This window comes from Macrobrachium nipponense, chromosome 17 (assembly GCF_015104395.2).
Source record: "Macrobrachium nipponense isolate FS-2020 chromosome 17, ASM1510439v2, whole genome shotgun sequence".
NCBI lineage: Eukaryota > Metazoa > Arthropoda > Malacostraca > Decapoda > Palaemonidae > Macrobrachium > Macrobrachium nipponense.
Window position 1 is genome coordinate 71,278,742 of NC_087210.1, and position 19,372 is coordinate 71,298,113.

A 19,372-nucleotide genomic window follows, 5' to 3' on the forward strand; every position below is an offset into this window, starting at 1 on the left:
GAGGTTATAAAGGAAACTATCCTTGACCTGAGAAATGAATGTATATATTTGTTAAAATATTTATTATTATAAAAAGGAAATATTATTTACTCTATGGTTATATAACTGATCTAATCAATGACCAATTACAAAAAATCGCAAAGATAATAATAAATCAAATAGAACGTTACCAATACAGGACTAGTTAACGCGCGTGGCACACCAGGGAGGACCGATGATGACATGTTTTGAAGTGACGTTTGTTTACAAGTTGTCCACCTATATGACGTCTAGTCTGTAGATTAGCAGGGATCACGTCAACGCCTTGAAACGCTGTCGCAGCAAGGGAAAAACGCTGAGGTATTCTTGTGGGATAATTTGGTAATGAATACGTTGCGGCAGGCGTAATATAAATGCTTCTGGAGAAATCGAATAAAGTTTAGGATATGTAGTTTAGCAGCTGTAGTTTAGGTAAGGTACCTAGCTTGGTACCTTAGGTATTCCTCAAGGTGTACTAGTCTGAGGTACAGGATAGGTTACATACTACCTAGGTATTTCTCCGAAGCCCGCAAAACTACCTAATGAGCTATGCCTATGAATTCTTACTTAGGTACTATATTTCAGAATAGGTAAATGAATAGGCTAGCCTACCTAGTACTACTAGCTATACCTAGTAGCCTAGTAGGTATGAAAATGAATAATGTCTTGGGATTTTGTCTTGGACGTCTGTATTTTAGTAAACCCTTCTGGGTAAGAACTAGGTAAGTAGTATTTTTTTATTACTATGTAGACCATAGGACTAAGAAAAATGGCAAAGGTTAGAAAAACTAAAGACTACTAGTGTAAAATACCAAATGGTCGGCCTCTATCCAACATGTCCTGTAACCCAGGGTAGACATTAGTCAAGAGCCAGTGTCCGTTTGAGCAACACCTCAAACCTCTACTTTCCTCTTGAAATACGCATACCTATTGGCAAATGGTGACAATAACACAGTTTCCTCTAATCATATAGGGTAAAAAACCGCATGGTACAGGGGTGGACCATGTACAATCAACTTGAACAACCCTCCAAAAAGTACATTATAACGCGTCCTGACATCGGAGATGGGCATCAGTCGCGACTTGTTGTTGGTGAGAAACAGAGCTAAAGACCTCTACTCCAGTGTCAGGGCGCGTTATAATGTACTTTTCTTGGGGTTGTACACATTGATCGTACATGGTCCACCCCTGTACCATGCGGTTTTTTACCCTAGTAGTGTAAAATACCAAATGGTCGGCCTCTATACAACATGTCCTGTAACCCAGGATAGACATTAGTCAAGAGCCAGTGTCCGTTTGAGCAACACCTCGAACCTCTACTTTCCTCTTGAAATACGCATACCTATTGGCGAATGGTGACAATAACACAGTTTCCTCTAATCATATAGGGTAAAAAACCGCATGGTACAGGGGTGGACCATGTACGATCAATGTGTACAACCCCAAAAAAAGTACATTATAACGCGTCCTGACATCGGAGATGGGCATCAGACGCGACTTCTTGTTGGTGAGAAACGGAGCTAAAGACCTCTACTCCGGTGTCAGGACGCGTTATAATGTACTTTTCTTGGGGTTGTACACATTGATCGTACATGGTCCACCCCTGTACCATGCGGTTTTTTACCCTAGGTAGGTAACTACTAGTTTTCTGAAATACATGTTTATTCTAAGCTGCTACAACTCTCCCCACCCCATGGGGAGCCAGTGATTTTGAGTTTGAAGGAATGGATTCTCAGATTCTCATGGGTATTTCCCCTCTTGTTAAGATATGGAAAGTTGTAATAGGTGAGCAGGGCATTTTTAGGAGAAAATGAATAGTAGCATTTTTTTTTTTTTTTTATGTCCTGAAATTATTGTATTTGTGATGGATAAAGTACAGAATCATATAAAAACTAGACTGCATTATGTCTTAGCTTTGAGCACAAAGATATAGGGCTAGACAAAATTTATCACACAAGTCAGTAAAATAATTGTATAGGAAAATGAGAAAGAAACCTCTTGAAGCAGCTATCACACATGTTTAATAGCTTTAAGAACATACAAAACAGTAACCATTAGTATGTAGAACATGAACAAACAAAATAATACTGCTCATTTGTAAAGACTTCATAAGTTAATTGTTATGGGTTAGAAAACCTGCCTGTATAGATGTACAAGAGAGAAATATTTGAACCTGATGTCACAATGTAAACAAAATAGCCCAAGGATAATCTTAAAATAAAGTACCTATATGTATTCTTATTATTGCTTCCAATAATTTTTATATAGTAGAAAGATATCCCAAATTCAAGGGGGGGGGAAATAATAAAATAATGGGCCTTTGTTTTAAGAAAAAAAAGAGTAATGATATATTATTACCACTTTAGTCAACCGTAATAGGAGCATACTACTCAGGTAGGCCAACCAAGCCTACTGTAGGCTTCTTACTGAATTATGCCTATCTTACCATACCTTACACAACCTAACCCAGCTTGCCATGTGTTTTTTATTCCTCAAGCCCCATTTGGTCATTACTTGATGTACTGTAATGTGGTTTTACTTTGATTTTGATGGCTAACATTGATCCTTGCTTTAATATTGAAAAATGGAAATGTGGATATAATTAATACGCAGAATTCAGGTTAAAAAATTTGTTTGTGAATCCACAAAATTGGTTATTGATAGCAAAATCAATTATGTTGCAGTTATGGAAGAATATTTGTATGAAAATAGGATGGGATTGGCATTTGTGCTACAAAAGAAATTTAAGATACTGAAAGAAGTTTCATGATCTTAAAATTTGTTGGTTTTGCTCATTTTAAAATTAAAAAAAAAATATAAATTCTGTTTCTCTTGATTTTTGATAGCTGCTTGCTGTATCTTTAATGGTTGGTTATTAGAGTAGCCAGTGTGAAGCCTCTTATTGGTGTTTTTATGTGAAGAACTGAAGTGATTTGCACCAACAGGAGTGGTAAAATGTGCTAAAAATCACCAGAAAAGCAGATTGGGAAATATGTTTCTTATCTGTTTACTCTGGTACAGTTACAAGAAAGACTATGAGTAACAACCTAGCATGCTGGGATTTCCCCCTGCTATCCTTAACTATATCTATGGCAGAGAACCCTTGTTTCTCTTCCTCCTTCCACAGGCATAGCTGGAATAACAAACTGTTATTTAAATTTGAGGCTCGCTTCCAAACCTCACATGTTGCCATTGAGTGTTACACCACAAGAAGAAACTGCAATTGTGCCGTACATGCAACCTAATCTTACATCAAGCTAACCTGTAGGCAGTATGTAAGGATTATTGCAGCATCCTTTTAGCCCCTAGCTGCATCCACCTTATTAACATTTTACCCCCATTTCTGCTTCCTTTCTTCCATCCTCTGTTCACTGTTCATAGCGCAAATGTGGGATTTCCAACCAGTTTCACCTTTAGTTTCTTGTATTTCATCTCATTTATTGTTTGGATCTCTTTATTTTGCTGTCCAACCACTCCAACTCTTCCTTTTCAGTGTCTTAAGTGCTGAAGAGGCAAAAGTGTCACCATTTTGGCTTTTAAATCTAATTTCCTCCTTTTCATTCAGCACTATAATCAGATTCTCTATTGGTATTAGTATCTGGTTTGAATGTAGTGATTTTTTAATGTTGTTTTCAACATTGCTATAATGTGGGTTTTACTTGTATCTAAACATACTGTAATTGCTATACTATTTAAAGTGCTTTTTCCTTGTACATACTACTATCTAAATAATTGTTTTTGCCATTCATTTGATGGACATTCATTTTTTTGTTTCAGGAGCAAGTTTGGCTTATTGCAAGAATGACACAAATTAAAGTTATAACCAGCATGAACTAGTAATTGATAAAAGAATGGAGGATTCTCTTCTTGACGTAGTTGAAGGGGAAGTTGAGATTATACGGGTAAGTTTTTCAATACCCTTAGTTTGAAAAATTGCTGTATTTTGGTAATGCAGTTTATGTTTAACAGTTTATTGTTTTGTCTGGTATTTTCTAAATATGAATTGTCCATAAGAAGAATAGGTTAGTTCTGTACATATGCCTTTCATTTCCATTATTGGGAGGCTCTTTTACCATTTTAAGTTGTCATTAAAGCTCTTTTTGCTTATCATTAAGTAACTTTTCGGTTCCCTTGTATTTTTTGATGACTGCTCATAAATAAACTTTTTGCTGTTTCTGAATTTTTTTCATGAGTAAGTGCAAGTGTTTTAGTTAAACTTTTTCCCTTTAATTATTTAGTGTTTTGAGTATCTTATGGTTTACTCAGAAGGTTTTATTGTTGCATCTCATCCCTAGTCATATAAATGGGATTGTATGTTTTAAGTACTGTAATTTTGTGTATTATTTTATGACAGACTTACCTGTTTCTGGGTTTTGGGTGACATCTTGTATCATACTGGGTTTTGGGTGACATCTTTTATCATACTGGGTTTTGGGTGACATCTTGTATCATATAAATTGCTGGTATTAGACTAGGCATTGTTTTTATATTTTTTGATAAGTGTAATGCATTGCGCATAGTATGGTAACTACGTATAAGATAATGCCTTTTTATCATATATTGCCCCAGTGTATATGAACTTTAATAGTTTTAATTGCATATTATGAATATGGAGCATAAGTAGTTAAGTTTCAAGGAAAGGATTCACCAAGGCTTAGGCAGAATCCAAACTCATGGTGTCTATTTTATAATGAGTTCTGTAACAGATCAGGTACCTGTATAGAATATCAATTGATGGGAGGGAACTTGGGTTTTCTATGAGTAGCAATTGTGAGAAGAATATCCATATCTCAGAATTGGAGCATAAGTTGTTTTTTTTTTTTTGTGGTCAGATAACTATGGCATCTCGTATTGAACTTTCTCTTTACTCCTGTAAATTTAATACTTAATTTTCCTCATTCTCTCTCCTCCAGTAGATTTCATAGTAAACTGGCGCTTAATTTTCTTCAAGTACCCAAAAATCTTCCATCAAATCCAGCTTAACTGTCATGGATGTAATCGAATCCAGCTTGACTGTCATGGATGTAGAGTCCTAGCTATTAGCATTGGAAAACTTGTCATAGTAATTATTATTGTTATTATTATCATAAAATTGTTTCTTGAGACCACTGAGTCAATTTTATAGAATTTTGCCAGAAGAATTTGTCCACTATTGTGCTGGTCTGACAGTGGAGCACAGGCTTGTGGATTGTGTGTGAATTTTATCTTGTTCATATGCGGAACAAACCCTCAGTCTTGACAGTAGGATAAATCTTCTCACGCCAGCTGGAAACTGGTTAAAACAATAAAAAATTGTAAGCAAGACAATGGCTACAGAAGGGAGAACTCAAGAAGGAAACAGAAGGAATGCTAACAGCAGTACAAGATCAGGCCCTAAGAACCAGACTATCTCACCTATGTGCATTAAGTGCAATATGAAAAACGAGACCATAAACCACATTACAAGTGAATGTCCGACGCTTGCACAAAACCAGTATACAAAAAGAGGCAAGATTCAGTAACAAAAGCTCTCCACTGGAGCCTTTGCAAAAGACACCAGCTAGCTTGCGGTAATAATTGGTACAAACACCAACCTGAGGGAGTGATAGAAAACATCTGGCAAAGATCCTCTGGGATTTTGGTATCAGAACAGATAGGGTGATACATGCAAATAGACCAGACATAATATTGATTGACAAAATAAAAAAGAACGTATCACTCATTAATGTCGCAATGCCATGGGATACCAGAGTAGATGAGAAAGAAAGAGAAAAAAATCAATAAGTATCAAGACCTAAAATAGAAATAAGAAAGATATGATATATGCCAATGGAAATCATAGGAAAACTAGGCATGATCCCAAGATCCCTGAAAGGGAACCTGGAAAAGCTAGATTCTGATGTAGCTCCAGGACTCATGCAGAAGAGTGTTCTACTAGAAATTGCACATAATGAGAAAAGTGACGGACTCCTAAGGAGGCAGGATGCAACCCGGAACTCCACACTATCAAAACCACCCAGTTGAATAGGATGACTGATAGACAAAAAAAAAAGCAATATAAAAATATGAACAGGAGCCTGAGAATGTTATGTTATGAACATATGACGTTATGCATCTGCAGTACCTGCAGCAAGATTACAGTATTTATCCTTGGATTCTCATCAGAGTATAAGAAAGCAAGAAATACTATGACTACCTTGGAAGGTCAGTAGTACTCAAAAGCAGAACATATATTATACTAGCTTTCTGTTAATTTAAGAACAGGTTTATTTAGGCCTAGGAATATTAGTAGAATCAGTCACATAACTTTTTGGCAACTCATGGTCACCTTGGTAAGCTGATGAACAGGATGAAGTCCTGGTCACAGACAGGACTAAACATACATATTCAGACTTGTAAGTAGAGGTTTTAGGAACAGTTTGGATTACATGAAGACTGAAAGATCTTGGGGTGACATTTGTCACCCAAATGTGGCCTACTTTAGGGACTATGAAAATATGATGGGGAGACACTTTGCAAAGCAGCCTGAAAAATTCTTAGCTGTTTAGAGAAAGGGAAACTGCAGATCTTGATTCATGCCAAACATTGTTATGTTTTGCCATACATCCTTAGTAGAAACCAGAAAGTATATTGTCATTGTGAACTTGTCCTCTAGAAGGTGACTCAAGAGCTTTTGAATACATACTTCTTATTTTAGCAATGATTAACTCTGAAACTCTGAATGAACTGAGCTCATTGTTTCTGTTGTGGATAAAAGAATTTTGGCCTGTTGATTCATTTAAGTACTTCTTTCCATTGATGTACAGAATGCCTTTCTTCCAGTTTATCCTTAAGTTTTTTTTTTAATTGTACACCTCACTTTTCAAATGATGGTTAGTGAAGATGGTAATTAAAGTATGAATACAAATATGTAAGTTTTAATAACATCAACTTGTTAAGAGCCTCTTTTTACTGGACTGTATTATATAATTATGAACAGGACTTATGATAACTTTCTTCCAGAGTGCCTACAGTGAAGAGTTTACTGACCTAAGAGAGCAAGATGTTTGGAAAGTACCTCGTCCTCCTGAAGTTAGTTTGAAACTAGGCCCTCATCATTCTCAAGGTGGCACTCTACATTCTCATGTCCATGTAGTGCTTAGGATAAAAACAAATGAAAAATATCCATGGGAAGCACCAGAAATTATATTAGAATCCAACTCTGGCCTTGCTCACAAAGAAGTCAGTGAGTTGGAATTCAAGCTGAAAAATATCGCTGAAAACTTTGCCCAAGATGGAATGGTAGTTATGTTAGAGCTTTGTCAGTGCACTCAGGTTAGTTTTAGTATATGTAATTATATTAAACATTTAGTTCTGTCATTGTGTGTTTTATATTCATGCATTTCTGCTGGGATTTAAAATTTGTTTTGTTTTACAAATATGCAAACCCATCTACTTGAGTTTAGCATCTTTATTATAGGCATCCCTGTACAATATATGTGCTTATAATTGTTCCTGTAGTTATACCATACACTGTGCCAGTGAAGCCTGTGATGTTGATCTTTCTTGTGGTCCTGTTAGTGCTGTAAATGCTATCTTGTCGCCACATGGACTGAAAGAACACGCACGTTTCCATACACACTGTTATTTGGGTTAGCCAAAATAAGCTCAATGTAGTACAGCTGCTGTATTATGGTTAGACTTCATTACTGGACCAGAGCTTAGAAAGTAGGCTGCTAGCTGTGTGCAAAAACATTTGTTTTCTTCTGACAAGGATTGCTACATTGTAGTTAGATTTAGTTTCATGGCCTTTTAACTTATCTGAAAACAGTGGGTTACCCAGGTTCAGTCTATCCACTTAGCGTCTTGTTTTATCCATAAGGAGTTTGTTTTAGCCAGAATTGACTAGCTTCCAGCTTGAATTTTCCTGTGGGAGTGTTGAGGTTATCCATGTTAAACGCAAAAATCTATCCAACTCAATGTTACTAACTCGCTGTTCCTAGAAGACTGCCGCAGGTCCAATCATTCACGGCCTACATTCCTTGTGATGACGTCATGGCATGTCACGTGACGTACCACGTGATACATGCGCACAGATTGTATAACGAATATACATATACAAAATTAAATCTTTTATTTAGCTGCATATCTTACGTTATATGCAGAAACACTAACAACCCAAACCTTTCCTTACTTGAGCAAGGTTGTATTTATCATCACTTGATCTTGTCATCACACATACCAGACCAAGTAGGATTAGGGCAGTCCAGGTGGGGTTCAACCACAGTCAGTTGCCAGAGATTCCTCTCACCATAGGAGTAAATCTCCAATAAAAGGCAATTGCTTTTATTTCTGTAGAAAAAATATCAAATTTTAAAAGTATGGTAATTTGTATTTTTCTTAGGTATAGGTATATGTAATTATTTTTATTATTATTTCATTTAACGAAACCTGTTCACATGAAACAAGAACACAGGGGACATTGACTTGAAGTGCAAGCTTCAAAAGATTGTTGGTTTCAACTTCCCACCGCAGACCCCACAATGCAGTAGTAACTGATCATGATACAGAGCCAGTGATTTTTCATCGCCGTGGGGGAGGTGTAAACTTACGACATCTGAATGGCATTCCATGACGCTAGTCACCATACAATATATTCTCTGTGGCTAAAGGAAAAAGTGCTTGGTGACAGTGAGTGAGTGAAGGGTATTCCCTCCTTCGCACACCCCATAACCACCAGTAAACTACCTTGTTACCAAATTCAGTGATTATGTCCATTAAGTGCTGAAGGATATATGCTATAAAATTTTGTGGTTGTATACCTATGAAAGATGAAAATTACTTAAACAATTGATATTTTGCAAACAAATGTTAAATTATTGACAAATCTTGCATTATTGTATAAACATTACTAAAACCTGTGAATGAGAGAATGTATTATTTTCTTCTGTTAAACATATTTGTTAATAACTATAACTGTAGATGTTATAATTAGAACCCTACATGGGTGTAAGATTCTGTGCATAAAACAGATGCAGTATTTGTTAAAATGATAGGATTATACCTGTGAAACAATGAAAAAATTCAAAGAAATGCCCTTCAGCCATCTTACTGGCAGACTTTGGATGCCATCATGCTTTGGAAGTGTAGGAAAAAGGTTTAAATGCAAGTGAGAGTTGGTGATCTCCTTCTGTTAAGGTCTCACAGCTGTTAGTCAACACTAACAAAACAACTAAGAATTTAGTGCATGGTCTGGCTTTCTGAGACTGTCAAAAGAGCCATTTGTGCAGTGGTTTATATCTGTTGAAATGAATATGTATTGGTGATATTTTCTGTATATCTGTTACGTACTAGTATTATGATAACTGCATCCAATTTTAACTTGCCACATTCCTCTGAGATTAATGTTTTGTTGACGTATGTTTACAGAGTTTTCTTAGTGAGCATGCGAGACCTTACTCTGATAGCATATATGATGAAATGATGGCTGGTAAAGCAGCCCGAAAGCAAGCTAATGAGGAAGCAAAGCAGAAGAGTCGTCGCCAGAGAGAGCAGCAAGAAGAGGAGCAAAGAACTGTGAATCAGGAGGAAGTTGCAAGGTATCTTGCTCAGTATTTTTTCAGAGGTTTACCCTTAGAATCATTCTCACTGTTATGAGAATTATTCTTTCAAGTACAGTGATGATGTTTTTATGATGCAAAAGTTCAAGTATGAAGCTAGGTGCATGCCAGGATAATTATAGTTGTTGCAGTTTAGGATTAGCTCTGCCCTCTCCTGCAACTATTAGTAAGTAATTTTTATGTAGTGTATAATGTTTACATGGCCTATATTATTGAGATTATCCTTTTGGTTTTTATTTGTTTTCTTTCATTTTCCTCTGTTTGACTTAAATGTAAATGTTTGGGTTTTGGCAATGTAGTAAATCACTAAAATATTCTGTGATTTGAGCTACATTGTGCTGTTGCATTGCATAGCAGATATTTATTTCTCAAGATGATGTGCATGTAAAGTCATGAACTGATGTACGTACTATTTTTTTTCTTTATTTTCAAAGGGTTAAAGAGGAATTAAAAGAAGCTGAACGTCAAAGGAGAGAACGAACTCGAATGATGCTGAAAGACATATGTCAAGAGAAACCTTCAGGTGCTGAAACATGTGACTCTCCAAGTCATAGACGGTAGGTTATTTTTTATGTATATATGTATTTGGATGTCCCTCCACTTTGTAAGAAATATTGCATTGCAGTAGACAGCAGCTTGGTGTTAATCTCAAACAATTGTACATTGCATAAGGAAAAGAGCATTCATGAAAGTTTTCATTATGATTTAATATAGGGAATATTTGAAGATAGATTTTTGCTGTTAGATAATAATAAAATTAGGTCTTGTATTCATGGAAATTTTAGAGTACAGGTATTTGCAATCCATGAATAACCAGCTTGATGTACAGTAAAAGGTTTAGGAGCATTTAGTCAGAAAAGTAATACATATGAAAGTTGTAGGACAGAGAACTGTTGGAAGTTCCACAAAATAAAGGATAAAGGGCACAATGAAGACCATCAATAGAATATGAAGACAGTTGAGAGAAATAGATATACTATGCCTAATCCCATAAAAGGAAAATTTGATGTAAAAGCATTTACTTTATTGATAATTATGTTAGCATGGTGTGTGGTCGTGAAAAAATTTCTTGATGAGCTCCTGTGTAGCCAGAGTCCAGAATTCATGAATTTTAATTTTACTGATTGTGAGTTCCCTGCTTGGAAAGATGGTATACCGTACCATCTTTAATAGCTTCTTTTGCAAGGAGGCTATAATGTTCTTGATAACTTGAGGATGAGGAATGTAGAGGTGGAAAACAAACATTGGCAATTGGGACTAGTAGATATGATTAGATAAGATAGTAAGGATGTACATTTGTTCAGCTATGACTTGGAACAGGAAGAGATTAATTTGGTAAAATTGAGACTTATCTGCAGAAATAATCAGGAATGATAGAAATTTCTGCCTTGATATGAAGTCATGGTTAAAGGAGATGTGCACTGATTGTCCATGTCCTGTGAGCTAATAAACTGAGTACCAGTTGTTTGTGATGCAGTTTTTAGAAAAGTAGTATTCTCTAGAGGTGCATAGGATGACTTGTGCTTGTGTATGAGACAAATGAAAAGGTGAGAAATTTGTAGTGATATTCTCTCCTGTCAATGTTATTGAAGTTGGATGCTAATGAAGAGATTTTAGATCTAGTTTTTGGGGATGAAAATGTGAAAAAGCTTTATATTTAGTACTGATTCGATTCAAGCATTTTATGATTAATGAGTTTATAATTATGTTTTAACAAGAATAGCAGTACAGAAAAAGGAATAGCCATAGCATCACAGACCCAATGGAATTTACTGGGGCATGTGGAGTGGGATTTTTCTTTAAATGTTTCAAATTGATTTGCCTGGATGTGCTCTGCAAAGTTTAAGCATATTTATGATTAACTGGCTTGTAAAAGATCATCTCTTTTTGTAAAATTACTTTTTGTTCATATGCGAACAAACCTTCGGTCTTAACAATAGGATGATTTCTAGCGCCTAGCTGGATCTGGTTAAAAAACAGATGAAAACAAGGAATCTTGTGATATCTGGCAATGCATGCATAGATAGAGTGAAGAGTAGTCAAAGACCACTCGCCTACGCCACCGCGTCAGTCTTTTCTTTAACTGCCTGGGCGAGAGTCGTGGTTAACCTCTCTTGGCCTTACCGGTTCATTGCCCGTTTCACATGTGTTTAGTGTGTGTGTGTGTTTGGCTGATGTTATGGCTTCTTCTGCTCTTTCTCGGCCTCGTCAACGTGTGTGCCCCGGAATTCCAGGTTTTCCGTGTTCTTGTTTTTTGGCTTCGGCGGCGACTGAAGCACACCAGGGGTCGGGGGTTGGTGTCCTTCGAATTTGTCCCGGAATTCGTGACCAAAACCCATTCCATCACTGAATGACTTTGTGGGTGGTGATGCTCAAGAGCTTTTGTTGTGCCCTGTCTGGGCCCTGTGTTGCAATCTTAAAAGGACTTGGCACCTTAGACCAGGCTGCCACTGACTTTTTGTTAGCACAGGCCGTACAAAGAAAGAGGTGTGTAAGAATACTATCTCTTTTTGGATACGGGAAGCCATCAGACAGGCATACTTCACTCTTGATGATTCCACCACCATGTCTGTGCAGGCTAGAGCACATGACGTTAGGGGTATTGGTCCCTCTCTGGCTTTCAAAAAGAACTTGGCTGTACATAGAGTGCTGAGCGCTGGTACTTGGTTATGCCAGTCCATGTTCACTTCTTTCTATCTTAAGGATGTTGCCCACAGATCTGCGGACACGTTTTCCCTGGGTCCTGTGGTGGCTGCCCAACAGGTTGTGTAACTCATAGGTGCCCTTAACAGGGCACTTTTGTATCTTACCTAAGATGATTGTGTGGATGAGAGAATGAGTGAGTTGGCTGGTCTCCTTCTTTCTCTTGTGCCTTTTCTTCTTCCTTTGGGCGGATTAAGGAATAGACACGTCATTCGCTGGACTGGTCTGATACAGGTGAGTAAGGTAGTCATACTCATAGTGTGGTCGCTTAATATACAAATATCATACCCTCTATTCGGTAGCATATGCTCCACTCCTTTGCAAGGAGGAGTTGGGAGTATTACAAACCCTGGTGTATTGGTTTGCTATTGGACAGTCAAAGTTTCTCTTTGGTTCCCTATACAATGGTTCTCCCATATATTATTGTACGTCACTCAGGGTCTGAGTGGCTAGATATCAATTTATCTAGCTTCTCAACGGGCTTCAGTCACTCTCCAGAAGTCATTTTTTCTGGAAGCTGGACTGGCTGGTAGGCCCCCAGCCAGTCTAGGATGGCTTGTACCTCCCTCCAAGTATGAGTCTATCCTATTGTTAAGACCGAAGGTTTGTTCGCATATGAACAAATGACAAATTTTCTAAGACAATTTGTATTTTTCATAGCTACAAACCTGAGGTCTTAACATTATACTGCCCAAGTCTAGCCACCCCTCTGTGTGTTAAGACATCCTGAGTTGGGAAAGACTGACGCGGTGGCGTAGGTGAGTGGTCTTTGACCACTCTTCACCCGATCTATGCATGTGTTGCCAGATATCACAAGATTCCTTGCTTTCATCTGTTTTTTAACCGGATCCAGCTAGGCGCTAAAAATTATCCTAGTGTTAAGACCTCAGGTTTGTAGCTATGAAAAATACAATTTGTCTTAGAAAATTTGTCATATTTCAGTATCTCAAAATCTATTTGATTAGAATTAAGTATAACTTGAGTACTACTAGTTCAGTATTTTACTTTGCCATGACACTTACAGATTATGGGTCATGAAAGAAGAAAGGCAACTGCTTGTTGGATAGTTGTTTTTTTCATGATTTTATATTTCTTTAAACTAAATTGATTGCAAATTTTGACGATCTTTCATGTGTTCTTTGTTTACAGGATGAAGAATCGCACAGTTTCTGAGTGCAGCTCTGACGGGGGCTCTGGAGAACCCTTGGGCAGCATGTGTTTGAAATTTCCCATCGGAGGAAAGCAGGAACGTGCCGTGACCATAATTGGTTGCATAGCTGAGAGACAGAATCAGGGTTGTAGTATTTTAGAGACTTTTGAAAAGTCAACAGGAGAGCATGGTGTTGTGTATCACTGGGAAGTGAAGCTCAAACGAATAGGCCGTAAAGGAAATCTTTCCAGAATTGGTCAAGAAACCCAATTGGAGGATTTGACTAATAAATTTAGTGTTTTAGAAAAAGAAATGACATCTATTTTGAAGCTCTCTCATGCTAATTTGATCCATTATTGGGGAATGAAAGTGAATGTTCGACAAAATGAAGGTCTTAGTGTTAGTGTTTTACAGGAATATTTACATGGAACTTCCATGAGTTACTATGTTCAATGTCGTATACCAGTGAGTGGTAATATCCTGAAACATATTACAAAAGGAACCCTGGAAGCCCTGAATTATCTTCACATGAATAATGTTGTACATCGAGATCTCAGGGATTCAAGTATTTATCTTGATAACCAGTCTCGTCTAGTCAGAGTTGCAGATTATGGTGCAGAGCGAAAAATTGTTGAAGCAGTAATGGAATTCAACGAATCTTTAAAAGTCCCAGCCAGTTATCCTATATCCCCTGGAAGAGGAGGCAAGAAAGGGGATATTTATAGATTAGGACTTGTCATCCTTTCCTTGTTCCTTGGTGATAGGGTCCAAGTGGTAAGTGAAATACTTATGGTTATTATTTTAGAAAATAGAATGAAGTTATTTTTTAAAAGGAAATATAATTGCAAACACAACCCTACTTACCAACTTTCGACTTAGGAACTTTCAGAGATATGAACAGGTAGAGTCACAAGTTAAAATTGTGTTCACAGCACTCCCCATTGCCATCTGTAAGTTTAAATTTTGCTCTGGATGCCTATTCTGTTAGTAAAAATTTTTGCAAAGAACAGAAGAACATGAGGAAGAAATAGAACCTGTTCCTTTAACCACTTCCTTAATTATCCTAAGTATTCTTGTGATTAACTGCCATGTATATTTTCTCATTACCATTACGAAAATGTTTGTTTATACTCTTAAAATATTCCTACTTATTTCTATCTTCCTAATTTACCTCAGTCTGTGATGAATATCTGTTTTCTATATTTCCCATTTTTATATACTTATTTTTTCTTCTTGATTTAACTCACTCTGTGATGAATATCCATTTTTTATATTTCCCATTTTCTATGTGTAGTTTTTAAAATCCTGGTGTATTATAATTAATTACTTAGGATATTGGAGAGGTAAAAAGAAGAAAAATTTAGATTCAAGTAACATTCAAAATTTAGTATTCCTTATACTTTTCTAGTATCCAAAGTAATTCCTATCATACGGCATGATTTAAAAATGTTCTAAGTAAAGCAATTGGGAAATATAGAAATTGGGTATTCATCACTGACAGTTAAATGGGAAATATAGAAATAAGTATCGTCCCAGTCATAATAGGCATTTTTTTAGTCAAATGAAAAAATTTATAATAAGCTGAAAATTAGTAAATAACTTCTTTAGACTTAAAAATAACATATCAAAAGTCCCAATTAATCTACCTTGAGCTTTGTCCGCTATCTTGGAAAATGGATGCCAAATTTAAGTTTTTCGCTATTTTTTTCAGACCAACTGTTTTCAAAACAGTTGGTCTGAAAAAAATTACTATGAAGTACATAGTTAAAGAATATAAAATCCTCAAAAAAAAAATTTCTATGCATTTTTTCTCTATAAGTGATAGTTTTAAAGATATATAAAATTTTTGTTAGTGCAAAATAAAATATTGGACTCATTTTCCACACCATCCACGAGATAGAGTGCTTAGGTGCTTTTATTTTTAATATGGTATATCCTTGAGAACTAATCCACAAATATTTCTTCTCTCTTCTTTATCATATGGTAGTTCTTAGACTAAAAATTTTTTCCCTTACCGATTTCCTTGGACGTTCCATTTCCGTGGAAGTATGTACATGGTAAAATACTTAATTCCTCTCTATGTGAATCACTGAGATTTCCATTGCTAATTTCCTGTTGTTTCTCATGATGTATTTCTTCTGATTCATGGTCAATTACGTGCTGGTTACCCTCAATATTTTCTAAAGGATGCTCAGTTACACTGCCATTTGTATCGATTGTGGAAATTTCTGATTCATCCATTATTTCTTCTTCATCAGATGGGATAATAGAGTTTGAGCAGGTAACCACTTGACAAGACACACATACAATAGAATTCTTAGGCCCCCTTTCACACAGCTGCACATCAGAACACAATTCTTTTTGCATGTGCAAAATATCAAATGAAGTAACTTATCAGGTGCGGTTGGTAAAGTCGTGGTGGCAGGAACCAAGCCATTGGTTTCTCTTTTCCATCCCCACTGCTTGGTGAGTAATGGATTGCTATGCCAAAGTTGAACCTGGTTATATACACAAAGAAATTGTTGTTTTGAAGCTGCTTCTGTTTTGGGGGAAGTCTTTCAAGTCTTACTTGCTGTTTCCAGTGTACAGTTGCTCTCCTAAAACACTTCAGTTGAATTGAATTCAGATCTTATTCTTCTTCAGTACCTCCATATAGGGCAGTGAGTAGCTTTTCTCCTGTATCAGTCACTGATTTCTGTGTTGGTGACCTGCTGTTAAATACAGTTGCATGTTTTCTTAATTTTTCTCTCTTCTGTAAAATTCTGATATTTGCAAAGTCAGAATGACGAGACAAGGATTGACAGGAGGCAGGTGGAAGAATGGGAATTGTTAACTTTAATGACTAGATGGGAATGCCAAAAATGTTAGGATGGATTAGTGAAGAGGTGAATCACAGACTTCATGAATGAAGAAGTTTTTGGAGAGGTCAGCAAATAGAATATTGTTTAATGAAGCCAAGATTTGAAATGCATGAAAGGTTAGTTGAGCTATTTCATATTTAAGGAAGAGAGATGACATTAAATGCAGATGAAGGAAAACATAAGAATAAACAATATTAAAAGAAAAAAAAATGGAAAAGGATGAGTCATTCTTTGTCTGGCTGGATTTGGGCGATATGAATGGTGATTCCATTGTTGGTAAGTATGAAATTTGATATTGGTAACTGAGAGACTTTTTTTGGAAATTTGACTCCCTTCTACTATTACATTAGGTCGGCATTCAGCACGTGGGTTTTTATGTTATTGGAAATATGAAAATTGTTTTCAATTTTGTATGTGTGATGCCATGTAGTTGTATACGTATATTTACATTATTTTGTTTTTCACCCCAGATTGTGCCTTCTTTACCACCTGATTTGAATGTGGATTTGAAGGACTTTCTCCAGCATTGTCTCGAAGTAAGTGATCAAGACAGATGGACAACTGAGCGTCTCCTTACTCACACATTTGTCAATGAGTTTTCAGATAAGACTGAAAATACTCAAAAGGATGAGAACTCTAGAGAGGTATGTAGCTGTGTTATTATAGATTAGAAATGTCTTTAATTAAACATAACTCTTCTTTTAGGTGCTGAAAACCATGGAAGAATTTTGGCTCTAAATTAGAAATATATTATGAAAGGTTTTCATTCAAATGATTACAACCCCTATTTTTGCTTTTGCCTTATTGTTTTCTTAAGGATAAATAGCAAAGGTTATAATAGCTGCTTGAATTAACTAGATGGTGGATATTGATGGGTATAATTCTTCAGTAATGGCAGTTAAGTTTTATCTATGATAGTTTCTTTCATGATTGAACTTAATTTCATAATAAATATTTAGCAAACCCAGAAGAAAACATTTCCATTCCAAACTATTGCAAATCCGAGAGAATCAGCTATCGAATTACAAAAAGTTAAGGGGAAGTTACAGTTCATTTCTCACCTTTTAATTCTCACCAGAAATTTTACCAGACAGGGGTATTGTAGATGGAGCAGATGATCTTGATCTTCATCCTATTTTTTATTCATATTAGGTGATGAGATAAATGTGCAAATAAGTGGCCATATCCATTGCACAGAAGTAATTGCTATTCAGTCATATAATAAATAACTAAGGGAAAAGATGTTATAGGGTTGGCTGTCTTCTGTGAGACACAGTTAAAATTTTTAGGCATCAGAGAGAAGGCATGATGTAACAGATCATCATATCATTGTAACTTCTTCAACAAAGAAAATTTGATAGGTAGAGCCCTTGACAACCAAAGATTCAGAAGAGAATATTGCTTAGGTCAAGTAGTTGAGTTGCAAGGGCAGATCTGCTTTGCAGTAGCTTTAGTAGGGAAAGCATAGCTGTTTAAGATATCCAAACATCCCTGATATTTTCCAGTTAACAGCAAAGTCCTTTCGGTGATTTATTTGTAGCTGTCACTTAAAATACAAAAACATAAATCCAGGAAGGAGTTTTCAAGAGCTCTTTGACCATATGGTTGCTATGTTAAAGCTTCCAGGACTAGATGGCCAGAGGTGGACATTCACCTTACCCATATAATTATCATGTCTCTGGGAAATTCTGTTGTCCTCCATTGGTTGAATGCTGTATTCCAGATTCATACAAATCAAGAAAGTAATACTTGAAATACATTTCTGCAAGGATTACACAAATAATCCCAATAAGACCATAGATGTTAACTGATTTCTAGTTAAAATATCATATCTTGCTGTTATGTAAAAGTAGTAAACTTAACATCTATAGCATTTATAAAAGATTAAAGAGAACACTGATCTAAATTTTTTCCTGTAGTTAACACAAAAAGTATTAAAAAAAATTGAGGCCAACTTGGTTCCCATTGCCATACCATCAAGTTGTTTATAAAAATTACAATTGACAATAAAATATGATCTGTACAAGACAGAAATGTTATTTTCAATTGCAGAATTAAAAATAAAAAAATGGTGAAAGTAGCACTGTACTTTTTTTTTATGGTTTTTTAGTGTGATAATCACTGATTTATAAGCATGTCGATACAAGTAACCATTGATATGTGGAGTTTTATTTTCAGGGCTGTCAAGACAGGTATGATTCACAAGGAGATGACGACCTCTCATCTGGAGAGGGTGGAGAGCTCTCAAGGGAAATGCCCTTTGATCTTCCTCCAAATCTAAAAGGATTTTCAAGACTTCGCGAAGAGTATGTTTGTCTGGAGTGGCTGGGGAAAGGAGGATTTGGTCATGTATATAAGGTATACTTCTGAGATTACGTATATTTTTTATTGTGCTTACCAGCTTTATAACTCTTTATAAATGGGAAAATTGTAATGCAGTGTGAAAAAATAAGGGGTGGTTATGACTCTTCATGTTGTGGTATTTCTGTTCTGAATTGTGTTGTTTTAGAATGTAAGAGGTCATTTAAACGATTAACTTGTGACATTTATAGTACCTGTATTGTTATTAATAGTATTTTTTAATACTAGGGTCATTTCAGCATCATTCAGTTTATACAGTGTTCTCTGCTTTTCTTATATTCTTCTCATCAGCTGGTAAGTGGTACAATAAACTTCCAAAGGATGTGGAAAATATTCTGCTTTTGTTTATTTTCAGCCTTACATTTTGGCATACACACAGGCAGTCATATGTGGAGAGAATGAATGAAATACAAAGGACAGGTATTTAAAGCGGGGGAGCTGGTTAAAGTTAGTGAATGTCTGGTTGGGCAATTTGGATTGTCATTAGTTTGTTATGATGTCAGATATTTTTGCTGTGAAGATCACAGATATTGGAACTCCTCGTTTGGGGAAGTTGGGTGTTTCTGCTGAAGTGACTGATGTAATGTCTTACTCTGGTGCTGGGCTGGATACTCACATATTATTCCTCTTTCTCATTTGCATTTGGTGCTGTTTGGTAGTTTGCATCTCTCTCTCTCTCTCTCTCTCTCTCTCTCTCTCTC

The 19,372-nt window shown here is 36.1% G+C and overlaps 1 protein-coding gene across 1 annotated transcript in view; it reads left to right on the forward strand.

Annotated features, from left to right (window-relative positions):
• Window positions 1–201: 201 nt before the first annotated feature.
• LOC135195948 (eIF-2-alpha kinase GCN2-like) overlaps window positions 202–19,372 on the forward strand; it is a 153,288-nt gene continuing 134,117 nt past the window's right edge. The window contains exons 1-8 of the mRNA XM_064222451.1: window positions 202–339; window positions 3,796–3,920; window positions 7,000–7,311; window positions 9,406–9,575; window positions 10,031–10,153; window positions 13,449–14,223; window positions 16,781–16,954; window positions 18,489–18,668. Coding sequence (XP_064078521.1) covers window positions 3,870–3,920; window positions 7,000–7,311; window positions 9,406–9,575; window positions 10,031–10,153; window positions 13,449–14,223; window positions 16,781–16,954; window positions 18,489–18,668 — 1,785 coding nt within the window. The 5' untranslated portion in view covers window positions 202–339; window positions 3,796–3,869. The remainder of the gene's footprint in view (window positions 340–3,795; window positions 3,921–6,999; window positions 7,312–9,405; window positions 9,576–10,030; window positions 10,154–13,448; window positions 14,224–16,780; window positions 16,955–18,488; window positions 18,669–19,372) is intronic.